Below are 22,957 nucleotides of genomic sequence, written 5' to 3' on the forward strand. Positions count from 1 at the left end.
GCATTGTTAAGCTGCCACCTTCATGGGAATTATTGCTGGATTGTTGTAAAGTATAGGCAATTCAATTTGTGAATGTCACTGGGAACATCTTGGAGTCAGGAGGGTCTTTTCCATCTTATGAAAAATGGTAAAGGGGGTCGCCTTTGACTACCAGAAGGACTGTGATGGGAATCATGGGGCCTGCATGGAGAGAAGCTATGCAGGATAGGGCCTATAGTGTGGTAGAGTGCCCTCAAGTCAGAGATGTCTTTTGGTGACCCCTGGTGGGGTTTTCATGGCAAGAGACTAACAGAGGTGTTTTGCCATTGCCTGCCCCTGCAACCCTGGTCTTCATTGGAGGTCTCCCATCCAATCACTAACCAACACTGTCCCTGCTTAGCTTCTGAGATCTGACGAGATCAGGCTCACCTGGGTTATCCAGGTCAGGGTAGGGCTTATAAGTAAGGAGAGGAATTAGGTAAGACAGAATGAAAAGCTGGCTGGATCCAACCCTGAATGTTTTGTGTAGAAGTTCAACTATGTTAATTACCCACTGATGTTTACTGTATTTTCTGGATGTAATAATGCCTGCTACCTCAACATTTTAAGGTTAAGCTTAATGCCCAAATCAATTTTCTTTACCTAAATAACATTTTTCATTCTGTCTGTCATTGGTTAGTTTGGCCTAAACACTGAGTCTGGAAAGAGGCTGTGTTACACATGCCTGTTTCAGTTACCTGGTTAACTCACACATGAGTATCTGCCTAGTTAACACGAACATAGGAGTATTGGGGAGAAAAGATATGTGCTGTCTTGATTTAACAGTCATTCTGAACTCATAGTTGCCCAGAGGGGCCAGTGTGAAAGCTTAGTCCTCTACCTGAGTTTCAGGTCACATTGGAGTTGGATCTGAAAGCAAGAAACATTGTGGTTCATCCAGATCATTCCCTGATTTCTTGGCAAATGATAATGGAAATGGAACCCAGCGACCACGCAAGCAAGAAGCCAGGGCTGCAGGTCCCTGTAAACTGTTACAGGAGCTGGACCAGTGTAGTTGTGAGAATGGCATGTCACTGTAGTCCTAGTGGGGGCTGACAAAGCCTAGGGGCTCTACAAGGCACATTGGCACCACTAGAAGCTAGGAGCTGGGAAGGATGTTTCAGTTCTTCTGTCAAAACATTGACAGGTCAGCCTTCTGCTTTTGTTGTTTGGGCATATTTCTCCTTCCCAAGCAGAGGACCACACATGGCTGTCGGCAGAAGCCATCAGCTGAACTGCAGTTTCCACGTCAAACTTTGGAGTGCAGGTAAACAGACAATAAAAAAACTACCACACCCATTTGATATGTTTGGGAAGTATTTTATTAGAGGTATATTTTTTTCAAAATAAATACTTAACACATTGCCAGTAACACATTAGAGGGACAACACAAGGAACAGAAAACAAAGCATAAAAAATTAAAGAACTTTAAACTGGCTATTAAAAATGCTACCTAACAAAGGTGCCATGTAAATAGATTATTTGTTTCCCAACAAATCTTGTTGCTGCTTTCTCTTTAGAAAAAACCTCACTTGCATAGTAGCAAGTGCACAACACTATCAGAGCACCCACCCCTGACAAAAAAACCAAACAAAACTTGGCAGAATTCCCCTCTCTGAGAAAAGAACTATTTTATTCAGAGAAAGATTCGACTTTGGTATCTCGAATTTTGTGCCATTAGTAGGAAAGGCAGCTGTTTAATCAGCAAAATGCAAAGCAGACCAGTTACTTGTCACAGCAAGACCCACAGATGGATGGTGACTAATCCACCTTTGGCATGGTCTTACCTGTCCAGTAGCTGCACCATTGGACAGGAAAGATTATTAGAAGAGAGAAATTGGTACCCATAATGATAGCAGCAGCAACAAATTATGGAATCACTGGCATTCCACCCCCTCCCCAAGGCACCTTGGAAACTTGAGTACAGTGTTATATAGCCAGATGCACCTAACGGATCAAGCCATGCTGACTTTCCACTGGTTTCTTATGAAACCAGGTGCCATTCTTCAGTTTGAGCAAGTTAAAATTTTTTAAAGTTCTATGCCAAATACAAGGTTTTATACTACTATTCTCTCCCCAAGACACACAGAGAGGAGGATGGTTTCTCCTTGGTCACACTTTGCTTTCCTGCAAAGCTACCATCATTTTTGCTTTATTTTAAAGACAGACAAGGCCATTATTAAACCTTAAATTAATCTAGACCACAACTGAACCAAAATCTAATTTTAGAGGAAAATCATTGCATTTTTTTTTCAAAAGTGCAGTGCATATTGCAGTACGAAGTGTTGGCACCTACATTTGTATTTTAGTACAAATAAATTTTTAAAATCCAGTGCCAATTTTTTTAATTAAAAAGGTTATTTGGGATTAACTTTATAAATATTTTATAAATATGGTAATTTCCCCAAATGGCTCATGGGTAGCTACAGAAATGGCCTCTCTAGATTAAAACATAAGCATATTGGCAGCAAACAAAAACTCAGCAGTATAATCATTGTGCATTAAGCAGTAGCTTACTAGAAAAGTCTAAATTGCTGTGCAAGATGTTTTAAAATAGGATACAATATTGAATAATTTAGTAATTGGCTATACCTACACACAAACACAAGTTCACTGTTGTCTGACACAAAAATGGCATTTACAGTATAGGTAGTTAAAAAGGTGCTTAACTTGTCATGACAGAGGGGTAAACCATGTTTGTTTTTCTGGACATTTAAAATTATACTTAATAAGAGGTTATCTGTAGCAGATTAGTCAGTCAACACTCAAATAGCAGCAAGTCTGTAGAGATTTCAGGTATGAGGCACTTTTAGCATAGAACTTGCGCTCATGTTTGCCAAGCTATACTTAAAAAAAGTCTCTTCTACTTAGAGATTCTCATTATTCTAATGAAAGAGGAATGGTGGAACTTTGTGAAACTTCATGCATATTTCTCCCCTATATGCAACTCAACTTCATGCATATTTCTCCCCTACAACTGAGTCATAAATCTTTGTATGTTTCAGAATAGTTAATACATTTTCCAGTAAGAAACAATATTTCTTCCTCCAAATAGAAATTGTGTCTGGTCAAGCTGTTCATGAAATCACACCTCACATCATGTGATAGGTATCTGTTTTCATGTTCCATCGGGCAAATGGTTGCTGGCTGGGTCTGCCTTATTTAATAACGAAATCAAGCACCCAGCATGGCAAGAATTCCACAAAGCAGGTTCTCATGAATGAGAACTGAGACAAGGAGCTAGATTCTTTGCATGCTGTCTTTCACAATTTGCCTCAAGTGCTCTAGTGCAAATGTTTGCAGAGACAACAGCCTCCCACGATGTTCACATAAAGAATATAAGCGCAACTATTCAATTGGCCACAGTGCCAAACCCTAACCGCTCCTATCCTGCCCACTCAAAAGATTTCACACTCTAAGGGCTTGACTATTACAAATTATGTAAAGTAAGGCTGATGCAAAGATAAACCAGGAACGTGCACTACTTGATTAGTCAATTAATGACTGAAAGATTTTTCAGTATCTTCAACACTGCCTGTTCACAAACACAGAGCTGTCGATCACTGCAAACATTCTGCATATGAAGATCTTGGTAGAAGAGACCTTATTAGCTAAACTTTTAAGGGCCAGAAAGTTTTTGTGCTAATGGGACTTTAACCATTGTTAAGAATACTCCCTTTCAAAAGGAATTTTAAAACTCAGCACCAACTATGGACCTCTGCTAATAGTCACATACAGCTCAGCTTTCAAAATGCCATACAAAACAAATCTATTAGATATTTTTCTCTAGTCTATCACAGATACAATGAGGTATGCTACCAATATAAATCCACATATTTGTTTTCTAATGGCACTGGAAACTTCATCACTGTTAACATTGCTTTGCTCATATTTATTAGCTCCATATCTATCCCCCATCCCCTAGTTGTGTTCTTTGGTGTACAGCAGATTGTTTGTGATATAAGAAGAACAGTGATGGGAGTTTTGTTATAAGCGAGGGGAGAGGCAATTCCCTCGTGTAAATATGCCAAGCCTTTATTTTGTACCTGTATATTATAGTCATGCTTCTACAATGCAAACCGCAATGGGGAAGGGGAGGGAACAGGCCAGATAAATAGTATTGCTTTAAGTAGTATGAAAGAGAAGGCTGCTGCTGTGCTATCACTATACACCTTTGCCATGCTACACAGTAGCATGCACAACGCAACAGCAGCAAAACAGGAGACAAATTTCAGTGCTGGTGACAATTAGCAGTAGTGAGGTCACATTTGATAAGAGGTTATGAGAAAAGATTCTACACAATAACTGACACAACTCACTCTTGCTACCTGGAGTGTTTCATCTCTAATGCAGATGCAATGGGTCACTCCAGCAATTGAGAAATTTAGTAAAGGCATCAACAACAAATACCAGATCTCTGACAGTTTTGGACAAGCAGATAAATGCCCTTCTAGACTATCTGGAAAAAATATTTTTAAAATATGTAGAATATCAGTTTAATCAAGAGGCATGAATTCCTATGTACTGCATGATTATTAGGATCTGCAATTTATTATCCTATCAGGAAGGGAAGCAGATCCAAGAGTCACTGATGTAACATGGCAAGGCACCTCTCTACTTACTATATTCATCCAGTTCTCACAGTACAGTCACAGCCATTTAGGACTTCCAACTCTAGTTTCTTCATATTCTCTAGATCACTCTTTATTCACTAGAACCACTTACAGAGCAACAATACCCACTGTCATGGCAGGGGCTATGAGCACCATCTTTTTCACAAGGTATTAAGCTCTCTCTATTGGTACAAAAGGGTGAAAATCCATATACTTCCAAGTTCAACCCACTGGAACCACTGGTGTCTGGATTATAAATATTTCATGTTCTCTTGCAAATGAGATCAAACCTCTTGCCTCCTCATCTTTAACATGCATTTAATCACAAACCACTTCAAAACGTACATTAAGCCATCTTATTTTTTGCCTTCTTCCATCCTCCTTTTCATCCCTACTGCAGTAGTACAGGAACTAACATGGATTAAAAATTATTTGGGGAAAATACAGAATCAAATTGCACTGATTTGTTTAGAGAAGCAAAAAAATAACCTGATGTCCAGAAACAGTGTGAACAACAAAATATCAGCACTTTTGACATCTCTTGTCCCCACTGTAAGTAGTCCCTTAGAAGGGGCAAGTTTGAGAAGAACCAGAAACTCTAGAGGCATGCAGTCAAGTTTACAGTTCTATAGTCTTCAAATCTGTATTAACAGCAGTGGCACCATGAAAGCTGTACAAGAGGATGTGGGGAAGATTTCACAATGCGCTTCCATTAACAGCTGATAAGAAGGATAGACTCTGATATAAGAACTGTCTTGGTTTGCATCCAAGACTGCCTTGCTTTTAGCATTTCATAGCACTGAGGACCCTAGGGGACTCAAATCTTTAAAAAACACAAAACATAAAACTACATACTTTACAATATCAAAAAGAGTCCAGTAGCACCTTTAAGACTAACCAATTTTATTGTAGCATAAGCTTTCGAGAATCAAGTTCTCTTCGTCAGATGCATGGTACAGAAACTGGTCAAATATAGAAGAGGAGGGGGGAGGAGGGGAGGTTTTGCTGCTACAAACCAACACGGCAAACTCCTTTGAAGCCTCACACAAGTCAATAAATCTCCATACCAAGAGGAGATGTTTACATTTACTAGCAAAGGAATGTTTTGGTTGCATCCCTCTCCCCCCCTAATTGCATCTTCTCTCTCCTCCCCTCCTCCTCTATATTTGACCAGTTTCTGTACCATGCATCTGACGAAGAGAACTTGATTCTCGAAAGCTTATGCTACAATAAAATTGGTTAGTCTTAAAGGTGCTACTGGACTCATTTTGATTTTGCTACCGCAGACTAACACGGCTAACTCCTCTGCATACTTTACAATACTGATCTAGAAACAAAGAAATGCCAGACACTGATTGGGACACAATCTTCTTAATACACAAGTTCAAGATACCTTCTAGAGGTATCCTAAAATGCAATTCTTTATAGTTCAACCAAGAGAGAGAACAGCTAAGTTGCTGTCGCCAAGTATTTCTATACCTCATCTCAAAAAGTGTACATGAAACCCATCAGTGTGCTAGTTGTAACACTGTGCTGGTCACCTGCTTGATGCTGGCACAATCAGGTGATTTGGGTATCAATTCTCTCTCTGCATGGTGGGAAGAAGTCCCCTTAGTAGGTATTACAAATGCTACTGCTGCCGCCCTCCCTCCCCTTCCACCTGCTCGAATTCTAGTGATAGCTTTAAAAGAGCTGGAGGCTCTCTTGTGTGCAGCTTGCTGGTGGGTGTCTCATCTGAAGCCCTTCTGATGGGAAGATAGAAGCCTGCAGGTCCACGTTAATACAGAACAGCCCCAGCATCAGCTGGCGCTGGTATTCTTCCCATTTTGTCATAACGTCTGTTAGGGAGAGGTTATTCCGCAGCCACTTGGGCAGTGCTTCTCCATAGCCAACACTCAAGGGTACAGGCAAACTTTGGGTCTTTCTGAGTTCAAGATGGTAGTAGAGTCTGGAAGAGAAAAAAATCCAAGTTTTTCAGTCTGTCATGCAATGTTTGAATGCAGTCTTTAAGACTCTAGGGCTTACAGCATAGAAAGGAATATAAATCACAAGCAAACATCAAAAGAGAAAGAAAAAGAAGAAAGAAGAAAAAGAGGGTAAAAATAAACATCCCATCACAATTTCTGCTCATCATCATACCAATATCATATACTGCTATGATGGCATAGACAAAGCCAGCAGAACAAACCAGGGCCACGGCAAGATGCAGGCGAGTGCGTTTACGCTCTCGCTGTGTCCCTCAATACTGACCTTCGACACCCTCTGGCTATCCTAGTCCTGCCCTTTGCTGGCCCATGAGCAGAAAGTGCCACTTGAGCTGATTTATGTTCAAAGGAAACTTTGAGCCTCCGGAGTGCCCCAGCTGGCGATCACCACACAGTGGAGTTTCCTTGTGTCTGAGAAAGGGAGGCAGGTGGACAAGTGAGAACTGCACAAGCTTCACAGAGCAAACTGCTCTCCGTGGAAAATAAATTCTTCAATAGTAAATGGAATCCATACTAAATGGAATCACTCATGCATAGTTTTACACCTCCATCAACAAGCACATCTGAAATTGCAATAATTTATTCTCAAGGGGTAAATCCAAAACAATAGCTATAAATCAAAACATATCTAAAACTATATTTTAACTACTTTAAAAAATAGTAGTAAGTGATAGTTTCAAAAGCAAGGGTTGATCCATGCTTTCATAACTTCTGTATCAATAGAAGCTTCCAGACAGTCTTCAGTGGCAGCCCCACATACACCACAACCATAAGCCTTACTGAATGGAGAAGGACTCTTTACATAACAGCTGAGCAAATTAAGATGATAACTCCAAGGCAAGAGAGAGCAGACTCTAGAGGGAGAGTATATGGGAGCATCGAGGCAGATGCTAGGCACACAGGCATCCTACTACATTTAGGGAGAACAATTCTCAGATAAATGTGGTTAGGTTTAAAGCCTCCTTATGTGCCAATCATATGTTGAGCAAGAACTTTGGCATGTTGATCTCAACCTCCAGAGCGGTGATATTTCCTGAAAAAGTAAAGGGAAATAGATGATCCTACCGGGCTGAGAGATGACTTCCAAGCTTCTTCTTGGCTTTTCTCATGAGATAGTGACAGACTTTCCTTGTCTGCTCTTTCATCCACCTAATGTCTTCTGGAACATCTGGCAGCCATTCAAGCAACCTGAAGGGGAGAATGACATACAAGAAAACTGTTATCTGGAGCAGCCATTGCTACATTACAGGCATGAACAGAAATATCTCAAAGTCCCACTGAAGCCTCTCAAAAAGGAGCCAGTCCATAACTATTCCTTGCATCAATGACTGACAGACAATCCACAGATTACAATGATCTGTTTGCCACAGTTTGTGGTTCCCAAGCAATCCAAGAAAAAAAACCTCTTTAAAATAGCTAGAGAGCCAGTTTGGAGTAGTGGTTAAGAGCAGCAGGATTCTAATCTGGAGAGCTGGGTTTGATTCCCCTCTCCTCCACTTGAAGCCAGCTGGGTGATCTTGGATCAGCCACAGCTCTCTTAGCCCCACACACCTCACAGGATGATTGTCATGAAGATAATAATAACAAATTTTGTAAATTACTCTGAGCAGGTGTGGTGTTGTTGTAGATCTACTTTGTCTCGTCAAATTTTAGGAAGTAGATCAAGACTAGTTTTTTTTGTAGACAGAACATAAGGTTTCAATTCTGGATGCCACCATTATCTTTTATAATGTCTATTCGGAGGTCATTTTTTGATAGAGGTGTTGTTAAACACAAAAACAAGTCTTAAGTACCTTGCACTCAGTAGTAAAAAATGAATCTGTTTCACAGTAAACTAAATACTGGAAAAGCTAGATTTTGAATGAATTTATTTGCTTATAATAACTTATTCTCTTTTTGCTAGTCATGGATGGGGTGAGAAGTTTTGCTTGAGCTCTTTAGGAATTATCTATTACATGGCTTCTGTACAACTATAATGGCTAGTATCTTGCTCTTAAGCAAAGAAGTTCAGGTTGCCACATTCTGTACCCAGTGGGACATTCTGGTAAGATTCAACTGTGCTTCAAAGCTGTTTTTCATATTAAATACCATTGGAGAGGCCTTTATTGAATAATAAATCACCTCCTTGGATTCTCTCCCTGCTTGATTTAGAACCACATTCAACTAAACACCAATTCCTTAATCTTCTTGCTGGCACAACAATCTACCACCCATTCCCAGATCCTATCAGCAACATTCGTTCCCAAAATCAAGTTTCAGAAGCACGGACAGAATGGTACCTGACAGTGAAAGAGAGTGCCGATTCTAGAGGGAGAGTGTATGGGAGCATCAAGGCAGATGCTAGGCGCACAGGCAACAGGTTGGCAATGCCAGTGAACAGGCCCCTCCTCTCCGCACAGGCTTCCAAAAGGGCTGAAGAAGGAAAACAAAACTGTCATGCCAGTCACCAATTCATTGAGGAAGCCAGAGACCATCCCTTCCCAATGTTAAGAATAACCAGTCACCAGTATCAAGCTGTCTCGTGGACAGCTGTGACACCACCCTTTAGTCCAAAAGACAATAATACAAGATTGATTGCTTTCATGGGATTAATGTTGCTCCTCTTGCACTACACAGCAAGCCAAACAGTTGTGTCTGTTGCACAGTACTTTTAAAAGGGACCATTCACTGCAAAACCTAATGGCCTTCTCAACTTTTAATTCAGTTAAATTCACATCTGCTTCATGAAGAAGAAAGAGGGTCTTGGGGAGTCTGCCATTTTAGATCCAGTTCAGCCGCTTGGTAGTTCCAGTAACTTCTGACTGCAATTCCCCACCGTACCTCTAGGCATAATCTGAAATAGGGGCGTGCTGATCACACTCATGGCCACATTCACAAGCAACCTCTGGAGCTCATGCACCTACCCTCATGAAAAATTTACACAAGTCTAATTTCAGATGCTACAGGAGAAGTGGGGAATTGGAAGCATGAAGCACTGATGCTTTTGAAAGGCCAGAAGCTACTTGTTGACTAGGCCAGTTTAAAGGCTGGAGGTATTGCCACAAAATACCACGTACTAAAACCAAGCAGCTTACTCCTACTGGGAAGAACTCAGTGCTCTCAAAGCAGATGCTAATTACCTTATTCTTCTTTCTTGACTGGTATCCCTAGCCTAGCTGCAGTAGCAAAGAGCAAGAGTCCAGCAGCACCTATAAGACTAACAAAAATTGTGGTAGATACTGAAGTGAGCTGTGACTGACGAAAGCTCTTATCCTACCACAAATTTTGTTAGATTTTAGGTGCTACTGGACTCTTGCTCTTTTTCTACTGCTATAGACAGACTATCACGGCTACCCATCTTGACCTATCCTATTTGTTACAGGCCTCCCATTTTGCATGAATCTCAAACTCCACCACATTATCTTACAAACCCTGAAAAAAGAAAATGTTCCACAGTCAAAAAACTTCTTGATCTTGTTTTATTTTCAGATACAGCCTATAGTATCTCAAGACTAACGTAGCCTATTTCTCATCCTGCACGGCAGGTTCATCTTTAGGTGCTTTGGAATGGAGGTTAAAAAATACAGACTTGGTGAAGGCCATCCAGCAGTTGCACTGACAAGGTAGGAATGGAACCCCAGCTTTCAAGGGCAGCCCTTTCCTCTCTGATTCTCTTATCACACTGGCTTTAGGATTTGTGAGTGAATAAGCATGCACAATTTGTAGAACCTTGGTTGTTATATCTATATTTTTAACAGAAAACAGAGAGGCATTGATAGGGTTCCTAAAGACATAAGGACACCTGAGGAAGACTAAGGAACTAATCCTAGAAACTCACAAACCACACTGCCCATCATGGACACTGTGTATTCAAGAGGTCCTAAGTTAGCTTTGAATGCACCCAGTGCTGCTTGCACTATAAACCAATTTAATAGCCATGGCTTTCTGTAAGGAATCCTAAGAACTGTAACTTGATCATGCATTAGGATAGCCAGATTCTCTTCCACACAGGTACACGAAGTAAACTAATACAAATATGCATTACATGGGTCTTCCAAATCCAAGATTACTATCATAACCACCAAATATTCTTTGTCCACAGTTCTACTTCTGATATAAAAGAAGAACATATTCCTTACAGAAACACCTGCATCCTGGCCTGTTCAAAGACATAAATTACAAAATGCTAAGAAGCACTATACTGCATGCATTAATAAAATGCAAAATGCATTACACTTATCTAAATATATAACACATATCAAGGGATGCGTCTTGGATTGGCTTAAATCATTCCCCATGGAATAAACTCAAAGGGTTGCTGTCAAAAACCAACGGTCTTCATGGTGGGAATTACCTTGCAGATTCCCCAAGGCACAATCATCTCCCATGTTATTCAAGCCTTTGGGAGAAATGAAATTTACTTATTTATGTATAATCCACCTTTCTCACTGAGATCCAAGGCAGATTACATGGTCCAAGTGAAATACAAAATAGTCAACACCTAGGACATGCACTGAGCAAAGTATAATAATGAACCACAGTTTAGACATTCAGTAATCAGGTACAATAGAGTATCTGTTTGAAAACAAACATAAAGAGCATAGAGATGAAATCTTCCTGAAACAACACATAACCGATTTAAATGGCATGTTTATCAATGTGCTGATGACACCCATCTCTCTATCTGAATCTCCTGGGGATGCAATAATGTCCCTCAATCATTGCCTGACAGCTGTGATCAATTGGCTGCAAGCAAACAAATTGAAACTGAACCCAGACAAGACAGAAGTGATGCTGGATGGGAGGGCAAAAATACTGAAGGACATTATGCTCCCCACTTTCAATGGGGTTCAGTTGACCCTTGCATGGCTTAAGAGCCTACGAGTTATACTAGATCCAGCACTTCTGCTAGAAAAACAAGTGAATGCAGCTGCAAAAAAATGCCTTCTACAAACTCAATCTAGTACAGAAGATGGCCCCTTATCACGACACAGCTGATGTAGCCACCTGGATCCATGGCATGGTAAACATCGGACTGTACTACTGCAATGGGTCTCCCCTCAAAGTCAGCTCTGAGACTCCAGTTGATATAGAACATCACAGCTCAGTTATTATCAAGAGCTAATGGAGCATGCCTATTACTCCCTTTCTGCAGTCACTCTATTGGCTGCCCATCACTTAACGTGGCTCAGTTCAAGGTTTTTAACATAACATACAAAGCCTCTTGGGGCCTTGGTCTCTCATATCTATGGGACTGCTTTTTTCCCTACACTCCACCACAGCAGCATCACTCATCTGAATGGGGTCTTCTACAGATACCACCCCGCAATTGGGAAAAATCAGCAGCTGTCCAGACATGTGCATTCTCTGTAGTGACCCCCACATTATGGAACGGCCTCCCTGAAGAGGTCAGGAAAGCTCTCACTTTCTTGGCTTTCTGCAAACTCTGCAAAACCAAATTATTCAGGAGGGCCTTCTTACACAGGTAATAGGGCTGTGCTCTAAATAAATGGTTCAGAGAGATGTCGTATACCCCTGTGGACTGCCTGTTGCTGAAAGTATGCCCTACTGGATAATTAGCACATATCATATCAATCGATGTCATATCAATATGCTTATGCCTTGTTTCAGCATTTTTTCCAGTTCTATATTGGATTTCTGCTTATTTACAAATTTCTATTATCATTATTACCCTATTGTATTGTTTATTGAATGTCCCAGCTGATTACTGTGTTATCTGCCTTGAGTCTTGGAGAAAGGCAGACTATAAATAACAAATAAATAAATGTAAATATGCTTGTGTAAAAAATCCATATCCCTTGCAGCTTGCATGTCTTGTTTTTGGGACTTTCCTTGAATATGTGTAATATATTTTCAATATTTATTAATATGTACAATGTAGTGCTGATTAGTAATCTGTTATCATACAATGTGTTTCTCTTCGTTCTTTAAATTACTGTTTAAAGAGGAGACACTTGACTGGACAAAGCGATAGTATTGTTTTTCTCTCCAATGAAAGATCATACCCTGGTGCAATTTAGGGGGCAAGTGTTCAAAAATATAGTCTTCAGCTACTGTCACTGCAGTAGTCTCTTCCAGCTGTTCCTCTTCTACAGCTTCTTCCTCTTCAGGGTCCCTCTTCCCTGAACTATTTTCTATGGCTAGCAGAGGCAGCATAGGTCTTGGATGATGGAGGAGACCTGAGCAGAGAAGACAGGTTCTTATGGTTCATTCAAAAGCTTTATGTGTCTGTTAGCTACATTTCTTCAATACCTCACACCATAGGGGAAAGCTTCAGTTACACCCAGAAACTCTGGACTTCAGAGTTCAGTCACTAAAGGTCACACAAGTAGTCTTGTTTATACATCTGAAGTCATTACAAGCCTTTGGTTGCTTCTGAGCCAGTTCTCTTGCTGTAGATGAACAGTGCCACTCATATGACTGTATTTCTAGCAGTACTTAATCTCCTAACAGCTACACCAGTCTCCCAGCGTATGCAAATAACACGAGTCGTCAGGACAAAGACACAGTGGGTACGTCTGTTGCACTGTAGGTAGTCCACCACAAGATGCCACTATAGACATTAGCATTTGGTGCACAGGCTACAACAGAAGCTTACTGCAGAGTAGGAGAAATATGGTAGGAACAGGTGTTCTCACTGGACAAAAAAAGATCTCAGAACAGCTAATACCATTCAACGTCTCTAGACATTAGAAACCGAGATGTGTACTGTCCTGCTTTTGCACAGTTCATATTCATTTCAATGGAGTTTGTGCAGGAGAACATTTGGGTGGATTGTGCCAGTGGCATTATCCCCCACAGCTCTAGGCACAGATACAAAATTAAGCAGAACAGCTTTTCCTGTCATATCTAAAATTCAAAAAGATGGCTCTCTTTTGGCCAAGTTCTATTGTGTGGCTATATATAAAGGTTTTTGAGTTACTCAGAGCTTGTGCAGACAAGGTGGCATGGAAAAGGAGCTCAACCTCATCCTGAGTCCTCACTAGGTCAGCCTGGACAATTGCATAGTATTTGGTCTGCACAGCAGAAAATGAGTAATGCGGTCTCTCTTACTGGGACTAAATATTTGGTTTTAATATGAGACTTTCCAAAATGTACAAAACAGTTTCCACTGGGCAGAACTGAAAGAACTCGGTAAAAACTACATCCAAAAAAGAACTTTTAAAAAAGTGCTTACCAGTCTTCTTCAAGAAGTGCAAAGCATCCCTGTAGCCCTGCTTGCACATGTCCCGCAGAACCTGTATACAGATAAAAAGACAAAGCATGTTGTCTAGACTGCAGGAAGGCTGGGTCTAAATAGCACTTTGTTGACCAGATATCAGTATAGGAGGAAAGGTGATGTGCCTGTTCTTCTGCTACTGCTATCCTCACCCTAACAGCACGATCTGTTACAGTAGTAAAATGAGGACCAATGGAACCAAGAAGCAGCATCTGAGGAGGGACAGCATTCTTTGCCCTCCCCTTAGCTGCAAGAAGCATATAAGCAAACAGATACAATCTTCTGATTTGTAACAGATGAAAGAAGGCAGAATTGGCTAGCTGAACATCACCACTTATCACTGTTCTACTCAGACTTCAGTGTTAACTGGAAGAGATACTGTGGTGTGAGTTTTAAGTGGATTCTTGCTACCTGTTGCTTGGCAGCTAGAGCAGGGTGGAGACACTTTATTTTAGGCAACGGCTCTAGAACATATTCCCTCTTGTGCAGAGTACAGGGGTGCAGTTGAAGTATAACTATTTCAGACTCCAAGAAGGAAAAATGTGGGGCAATATAGGCACCCAAAAATCCTTGGGAAAAGAGTGGAATAAAAATATAGCTTAAAATATAACAATAAGGATCTTCTTCATTGTGTAGCAAGCCTGGTGGCAGTAGCAAATCAACCATGCTGGCAGAAGTCTGTGCAGCCCTACCTAGACTGTGTCCTCAACACCCTCTAGAGAATGAAAGTGAGTATCCAACTTACATAAAGAATGCATTAGTGATCATTCCTGTGACTTTCAGTGACTTTGTTGTTTGTTTCTGAAAGGAAATGTGTGCAGTTGTTGGTGACATGCCATATACCTTACTGTCAAATGGGTGCCCGAAGCTAATGGATGGTAGAAACATGTATTTGGGGGCTCAAGGGAAAAGACACCAACATGTCATAATAGTTTTTGCAAGCATGCATAATTATACTTTTAATTGATCCCAGACGCAAAATGTGAGGTTTGGGCAGAATTTTTGCAAGTAGAAATGTGGTAATATGCAGATAAGCAGAAAGGGGAAGGGAAGAGGCTCAAGGTTATAGAATGACTCATGTTGTGTCACATGCAGCCACCCATCACCCTGATTGTTGAAAGCCACAGGTACCTTTTTGGGGTTACAGAGTTTTGGAGAAAAGAGACTGATCACATGCTTTCAAGTTTATTTCCATTGTCATCAGGAAGCAGGACTGAAAACTATGAATATAATCCCTTGACTCCATTACTGTGCTTTCTTATAATAATTAAGAATCCCATACTAGAGCTGCATTCAGATGTCAAAATAAATTATGCTTTGTTTAAGCGATGCCTACTGCAACAAACTCTAGTTAGAATTCCAACAGGGTAGCCAGATTAGAGCAGACAGGAGTGCAACAACATCATAAAGATTTAACAGATTTCATTTTAGAAATGCAATGTTCTATGAACATAAACTCTTGCTACTGTACCAGACCTTAGTTTGTGCAGACAACCAGGCTGTGTGCTTATTACCTCCTCTTCTGTCTCCCACTATACTCTGTGCTAGAAATCTAGTGTGCCCAGCACACATATTTCTCGGGGCTTTTGATAGCTTACTAACATTTAGAAGCATGGCTGAATTGGACGGGGTGTTTAAAAACAATTAAGAGGAAGTAGCAGGTTTTTAAATGTTAAAAGATCTTCTGAAGTGCCTTCAACTGAAATGAATATATTACAAGTTTCACCAGCTACAAAGTTTTGAATGTGGACATGCACACATGCACAATGCACACAGACCCCTAGTGCTCTCAAATAGTCATAGTGGGCTCACCTGAGGTTCTGGTGGAAACAAGGCTTTTGAGAGGCGGTAGAGGTTTCGTAGATTAAACTGAATGCTGGTGTTGGTGACTCTCAGCTCATGGATGTTCGTGGAACTGTCCCGTGGACAGATATCACTCTCTCCTGAGAAGGGGGACACTGTGATGGTGTTCTTCAGTTCATACTGTGGCAAGTTGTCAGAAATCCCTCCATCAACATACCTCTGAGATGAGAGTGAATAGAATGAAAGGCTTGGTTAGCTTGTTTTTCTCTTCACACAGCATGGTTCTCTTTCCTTCCATCTCTAACTACTACTTACAAGTGATGGCAAAGAGCATTACCAATAATTGTTAGAGCAGAAGTTCAGCCAGTCACTACAGAAGATCAATTCGCAGGCGACAACATTCAAGAACTCAGTAGATTTGGGCTTTACTCCTCCCCCATATAGATATGCTCCCCCTACCCCATACACTGTGCATGCATGTGCAATTGTGTGCGCGCACACACACGCACACACACACACATAATGGCAGGTCTTTGTGTAGATTTCTATGAAGGGTATCCAAAGAGCTAAAAATAAATCCATATGCAATTAATCCTTTGACATCTCTTATAACGCCCAATTACTCTCTATACTGTTCACTTTGTAGAAGTCATGTTTTCCAATCTGAAATGGAAATTAAAACCACTCTAATCTTTTTTGGTAATGCTTGTAACATCTGTAGAAAGGGTTTTTTTAATGTATGCTTGTGGATAGGGGGTGCAAGATTAAGATGCTGGGAGTTTTGCTCTAAAACTAAAATAAGCCTAGGGAGAGGCAATAAGTTGCTATGTCTGCTCTGAAATAACAAAGCACAGCCCCTTCGCAGCTGATATTAACAACCTTACATAACAAGAGCAAAAAAAAATTCCTTCTATCAGTAGCCTTTCACCTAGTTCCTAGTGAGGAACAAATAGTACATGCTGCCCGCTACAAGCTTCCAGACCCCAGGAAAGAAGTTCAACTGCATGCCATACAGCACACATTCACACACTGACTGGCGTGAGCTCATTAAACGGAATAACATTGGGCTCCTTGGAGACTGTTCAGCCAGAGGGTTTTTCCTGCCCTCCCCTAATGTGTTGCTCTCTAGCATGGGTGGGTGGGTGTTGAGCAATTCCAGTAACACTAATAAGAGTTCAAGGAGAAGCTGCAGTTGTACTGATAGGCTGTATGCAGTGCCCTTAACTCAAGGGCTGGCTTGTTTGCTTCTAGAAAGACTTTGCCCAAAATACAGCAGCTGCATGGAAATGAACAAGCACTTAATGGAGCAAGAAGTAACCTCTTTGGGACCTAGGATCCCTGGCACCTATTCCTATTCTATACTCGACCCCTTACTATTTTTAAAGAGCAACATAGTTGTCTCTCTTGCTCAGAATGGATAAACACAGCATCACCACTTTTCACACATGAATCTTGTAGCTGCAGCAAAGAACTGAAAGGTAATGAAGTATGAAAAAAGCTCTAATAAGCCCAGTCACTTTCATTAGAACCGTTGCCCTTACAGTAAGCTATGCCACAAGGCCACCATAACCACAGGTATCAACTGCCACCTGGCTCAACCACTCTGGAGCCTCATCAGCTGCCAGGCAGTTTTGCAGCTTAGCAGAAAGACAAGGAGTTCCTTCCCATCAGCCTGTCTGGCGCAACTTCTACCCTTTGCTCTGTCAGCAGCTAGCCACTGTACAGAGGAAGAATGAGATATGGTAAGGGCTCTTCTATAGACTAATTTGTACACAAAGTTTTTTGTTAACGAACATGGAAAAGGTGGGATTATAAATGCAACATTCATGTCTATCAGAAGCAAGTACCATCTGCTTTCATAATGGAAAGGCTCCAGAGGCACAGATTAGTCCAAGAGCTAACAGGATGCTGCTTGCAATAACTGCTGTGTCCAGACATCAATCTGATAGAAGTGGCTCATGGAACCCTGAGGTCTTTGGAACGTTCCAAGTTAATCTACAAGAGACAAATTACACAAGGAGGAGCATGTGAAGGGAGTCGCAATGTTAGCCAGAAAGCTGAGTTTTAAAAGAGATCGGAAGGCTTTATCAATTTCCCCTCTCTACAGAGCCCGGAGATGGCTGCTCAAAGGGTTTGTTAATTTCCTCTTTGCCTCCCAAGGCTCTGTCAGTTTCACCTTCCCTTCTAAGAGGCAAAGGGGAAATAAACAAACCTTCTAAGCAACTATCTCCCTGGCTCTGTAGAGGGGAAATTAACAAGGCCTTCTGATCACTTCTAAAAATCAACTTCCCAGCTAACATTGTGACTCCCTTCATGTGCTCCTCCTCATGTAATCCATCCCTTGTAGTTTGGCTCTCAGCTGCCCAACCCTCAACTGCATGGTCTCGCTGTGACACCACACAGACATATAAAACTACCTTAGACTGAATCAGACCTTTGGTCCCTCCTGCTCAGTATTTACTCAGACTGGATGCAGCTCTCCACGGTCTCCAGCAGGGAAAGAGCTTTCCCAGCACCTGCTGCTTGAGATCCTTTAATAAGAGATGTGATGGCGGCTGAAACTGGGACCTGATGAGTAGAAAGCCTGTGCCCTGTGACTTGAGGCACAGCCCCTTCTCAAATCAGGGCAACTAAGGCACTGCTAGCTGTGAAGTTCCACTGTGACAATAAGAGCAGACTAACCAGGGGCATCAGGAGGCTAGGCATGCCAAGGTCAACAACAAGGTCTTATGGGAACCAGAATGCAACCTGTAAAGAGAGAGGGGCTTGTTCATAAAGATGATTATGCCCTTCATGATTATGCCCTCTGTTTTCAGAGCTATGGAAACTCATAACATTTACTAACAGGAACACAGGAAGATACTCTTAAAGTGGTGGGAAGGTGGCACACACAAAAGGTATTAGCACTCCCTACAGTCTTGTTAAAAGCCATAGTGCCCCTCTTCACACAGCAGAGCCTAATAATATTGCTTCATCATTGAAGGACCTTAACATAAAGAAGATTCCCACCAGTCACAAGCCACCACTAACCACATTAGCTGCAGAAAGAGAATAAAGTTCACCTTGGAGCAGAAGCTGATGGGCTGGAAGTGGGGGAAGCACACTGTGGTCTATAGCAATAAGTGTCTTCAACAGGCTCCTCACAAAGCCTTCTGCAAACGGTTCAGCACATTTTGCACAAGCTAATTTAAAGTGTCAAGTAAATCCAGCACTAAGGAAATACAGTTCTTCTTCTCTGAATTGCCAAAAAATAGCCTCTCCTTTCCTTTTCTCCCCCCTCTAATAAACTTTTCCCCTGTTGCTTTAAGCAGAAAATAGTGAAGACTTGAAACGACTACTGATGAAGATTAAAGGAGAAAGTGTCAAAGCAGGATTACAGCTGAACATCAAAAAGACAAAAGTAATGGCTACTGAGGAGTTGACAATGAGGAAATTGAAATTGTTCAAGCTTTTCTATTCCTTGCCTCAGTCATCAACCACATGGGAGACTGCAATGAAGAAATCAGAAGAAGATTGAGACTTGGAAGAGCAGCTGTGAGGGAGCTAGATAAGATCCTTAAAGATGTCTCTCTGAGAACCAAGAGCAAGATAATCCAAATGATGGTATTCCCCATTACTATGTATGGATGTGAAAGTTGGACGGTGAAGAAAGCTGACAGGAAGAAAATTGATTCATCTGAAATGTGCTGCTGGAGGAGAGTTCTGTGGATACCATGGACAGCAAAAAAGACAAATAAGTGGGTCCTAGATTAAATCAAGCCTGAATTCTCCCTAGAAACTAAAATAACAAAACTAAGGCTATCGTACTTTAATCGCCTCATGAGAAGACAAAATTATCTGAAAAAAAGTCGATAATGCTAGGAAAAGCAGAAGGCAGTAGGAAAAAAGGAAGACTTAAAACAAGATGGCTTGACTCAATAAAAGAAGCCACGTCCTCCAGTTTGCAAGATCTGAGCAAATCTGTTAATGATAGGATGCTTTGGAGGTCTTTCCTTCATAGGTTCACCATAGGTCGGAGGCGACTTGACGGCACATAACACACCACATGAAACAGGAAAATGAAGAGGAAGTGGACACAGCAATCCACAATCATCTTTACCTTCATAGCCCAGGTCATCATCTCCATATGATGGTGACATGTATCGCCATGTGATCCTTACAATCATAATGACAGAAAGCAACAGCATATGCTGAAAAAGACACTACAACCACAGGTGACCCAGAGATGGTGGATACTGATGAGCCAGGCATCAGCTCCTCTCTCACACATTCCTGACTTGACTGTATGGCAGCTACCGTAAAAGCAAACCAGATTTTTATATTGGCAGTGCAACAGGAGCCACTGCAATTACAGATAGGCAGGAGGCAATGGATACTACCGCCTTCCTAGTTACATCAGCCCTATTGCCTGAATTCTTCTCCACTCTTTATACTAGACTGAGATAATTTCCATTACAAAACCTTTCTTGCTGCCTGGAAAGGAGAAGGCTTCAATCCAGATGCCCTTAGGCACCTATGAACAGGTGTAGCATGTGTGTTCTATGCTGTCAAGTCACTTCTGGCTTATGGCAGCCCTATGAATTAATGACCTCCAAAAACATCCTATCATTGACATCCTTACTAAGGTCTTGCAAACTAAAGGCTGTAGCTTTGTTTATTGAGTCAAGCCATCTCATTTTGAGTTGCCCTCTTTTTCTATTGCCTTCTAACTTTCTTAGCATTACTGTCTTTTCCAGTGTGTCTTATCTTCAGCGATGGGATCAAAGTACGATAGCCTCACAGTTTAATCATTTAAACTTCTAGGGAGAATTCAGGCTTGATCTGATCTAGAACCCACTAACTTGTCTGTCAGGCTGTTCATGGTATCTATAAAATTCTCCTCCAGCACCTCATTTCAAACAAATCAACTTGCTTCCTGTTAGCTTTCTTCATTGCCCAACTTTCACATCCATACATAGTATTGAGAAATAACATAGTAGAAATTACCTTAATCTTGATCTCCAGCTTACACTTGAGCAGGGCTGGATCAACGGGGGAGGGGCAGGGGGATAGTCTGCCCCCAGTGCCGCCAAAGAGGGGCGCTGGGCGCAGCTGCCAGCCCCAGGAGTGCTGCAGGGCGGGCGAAAGGCAGTGCGGATGGCTGGGAAGCCGCCTGCGCCATTCACCTGCCCCGCAGGACAGGGGGCATGCAGCAAGCCAGCCGCTCCCTGCTCTGCGGGGCAGACAAATGGCACAGGCAGCCTCCCAGCCATTTGCACTGCCGCCGCCAGCTCTGCGGCGCGCCGGGACAGCTGGCTTGCTGCAGACAGCACACGCTGCCCTGCGTGATGACGTCACGGAAGTGATGTCATCACGCAGCACCGGGAGTGTGCGTGTGCTGCACGTGCATGCGAGTGGCCAGTCTTCAGTTGCCCTGGGCACCAGCAACCGTAGATCCGGGCCCTGCACTTGAGAATCGTTTCTAGTTCCTTCATGGCTCTTCCAAGTTCCTTCTAGTTCTTCCAAGTCTCAACTTTCTTCTGATTTAACCTTTAACTATTTAAATTATCTTTAATGTCAACCTCCAAACAGTAATTCCTCAGCAGTCATGACTTTTGTCTTTTTGATGTTCAGCAGCAATCCTGTTTTGGCACTTTCTCTTTTAACCTTTCTCAGTAGGCATTTCAAGTCTTCATTATTTTCTGCCAGAAATGTTATCTGCATATCTCAAATTGTTAATCCACTGATTTTCACTCCATCTTTCCTTACAATAGATTCTCCATATAGGTTGGACAGAGAGATAAAATACTTCCTTTTCTGACACCTTTGCCAATTGGTAACCATTTTGTTTCTCCATATTCAGGCCTAACTGTAGCCTTTTGTTCAGAGTACAGGTTGCGCAAGAAAACAATCTTTAGCTTTCATAACCCAAGACATCATAGTGGCACATTCATTTCTTTTAAATCAATCAATCAATCAATACTTTATTGCTTCAGCACAGCCATAGCAAATAACAAGAAAAGTACAATATTATTAATACAAATTTCAACAGGTGAGCATGGAAAAAAGAAATTCAATCTGGTCTGGTAGCAGTACTACATTAGAATTTCAGCACTTGTTTTCAAAAATTTCACTAAGAAGTGCTTTGTTTTAATGAAATGAAATAAAAATTCTAAACCAGATTCTAAGCCATTTATTTATTTCATTTATATTCCATTTCATTTTTTCATGGGATTCTTAGGAGGTCTCCCATGCAGGCACTTGCCAGGCCCATTCCTACTTCTCTTCAGCCACATTTCCTGTATTGTCTCCTCTAACCATACCCCAGAACGTATTACTGTCAGTGGCTCATCATTTTGATGTCTGTTCTTCTCCAGAACAAATATGACATTTCTTTTCAAACCAATGCCTTCTCCTTCCTTCATTATAACTTTGCTACTTCCCTCTCCTTGATGCACTGTATACTTTATGAAGGACCCCAAACATGCTATGCACAATCTGTAAGCCTACCCCCTACTTACCACTCCTTGAAGACTTGGAGGTATCAAGCCACAGTACACAGGGATGAAAGTGCTGCAAACACATGCCTGGGACAAAGATAAGGGGAAAAAACATACTAAGAAAATGTCTACAGAAAACCTGAGCAGTATGAAGTGGAGGACTTGTGTATCAAGAACATCAGGTAAAGAGTATGATAGACAAAGTCACAGTTACAGGACAGTGTTTGTAGTGAAAATACAGCCAGTCAAGCTCCCTAGTTCCTGACTGGTGGGAATATACAGCTCCATGTGCAAAGCCAGTAAGCAGACAATTTGTTAGTACTTGCCTGAATAAGTTCCTCCTTAGAGCTGAACTCCGATAATATGACATTCTCTCCATCTGAGACCCGCGTCAGTGAGATGCCCAGGCGCCCACTGGCCAACTCATGCCCATTTTCTGGCAAGGTTTTGTATAGGCAAGTACGGATGATTTTCACCAGGTTGAAGGATGGGTGTAGAGGGCCAAGAAATCTCTTCCGAGCTTCTTTAGAGACATAAATGATATTCGCACCAGCCTCACCTACAACACAGAAACCAATGCCAGTTAAAGAGATTCTGCTGCATGCCATTCTGTGCTGGTCAGCTTTAACCATCCTTACCCTAATATATACATCAGTATAAAGAAAGCTTATAAACTATAATGAGAGAATTTAAATGCTAGACACTAATTCAATAATCTCTAGAATCAACAAATGGTAGTGATATTTGAAAGGCTTGTGAAGATGAGATGAATAATTGTTGGAAGATTAGTTAAACCCAGGGCTACTTGTTTACTATGTTGTCTACAAACCCTATTGCCGC

General features: G+C 41.5%; 1 protein-coding gene across 2 annotated transcripts in view; it reads right to left on the bottom strand.

Annotated features, from left to right (window-relative positions):
- Nucleotides 1-1,323: 1,323 nt before the first annotated feature.
- PNPLA2 (patatin like phospholipase domain containing 2) overlaps nt 1,324-22,957 on the bottom strand; it is a 55,192-nt gene continuing 33,558 nt past the window's right edge. Inside the window, exons 2-10 of one of the 2 annotated variants that reach the window (XM_054970838.1) lie at nt 22,444-22,676; nt 22,139-22,204; nt 15,648-15,857; nt 13,794-13,854; nt 12,622-12,795; nt 8,896-9,028; nt 7,682-7,804; nt 6,882-7,027; nt 6,497-6,579 (exon numbers count right to left, since the gene is read on the bottom strand). In XM_054970838.1, the coding sequence (XP_054826813.1) occupies nt 6,898-7,027; nt 7,682-7,804; nt 8,896-9,028; nt 12,622-12,795; nt 13,794-13,854; nt 15,648-15,857; nt 22,139-22,204; nt 22,444-22,676 (1,130 nt within the window). In that variant the 3' untranslated portion in view covers nt 6,497-6,579; nt 6,882-6,897. Of the gene's footprint in view, nt 6,580-6,881; nt 7,028-7,681; nt 7,805-8,895; nt 9,029-12,621; nt 12,796-13,793; nt 13,855-15,647; nt 15,858-22,138; nt 22,205-22,443; nt 22,677-22,957 lie in introns of both variants that reach the window. The other variant, XM_054970839.1, reaches the window with a different exon arrangement.

The sequence above is a fragment of the Eublepharis macularius genome, chromosome 2 (genome assembly GCF_028583425.1).
Source record: "Eublepharis macularius isolate TG4126 chromosome 2, MPM_Emac_v1.0, whole genome shotgun sequence".
NCBI classification, from domain to species: Eukaryota; Metazoa; Chordata; class Lepidosauria; order Squamata; family Eublepharidae; genus Eublepharis; species Eublepharis macularius.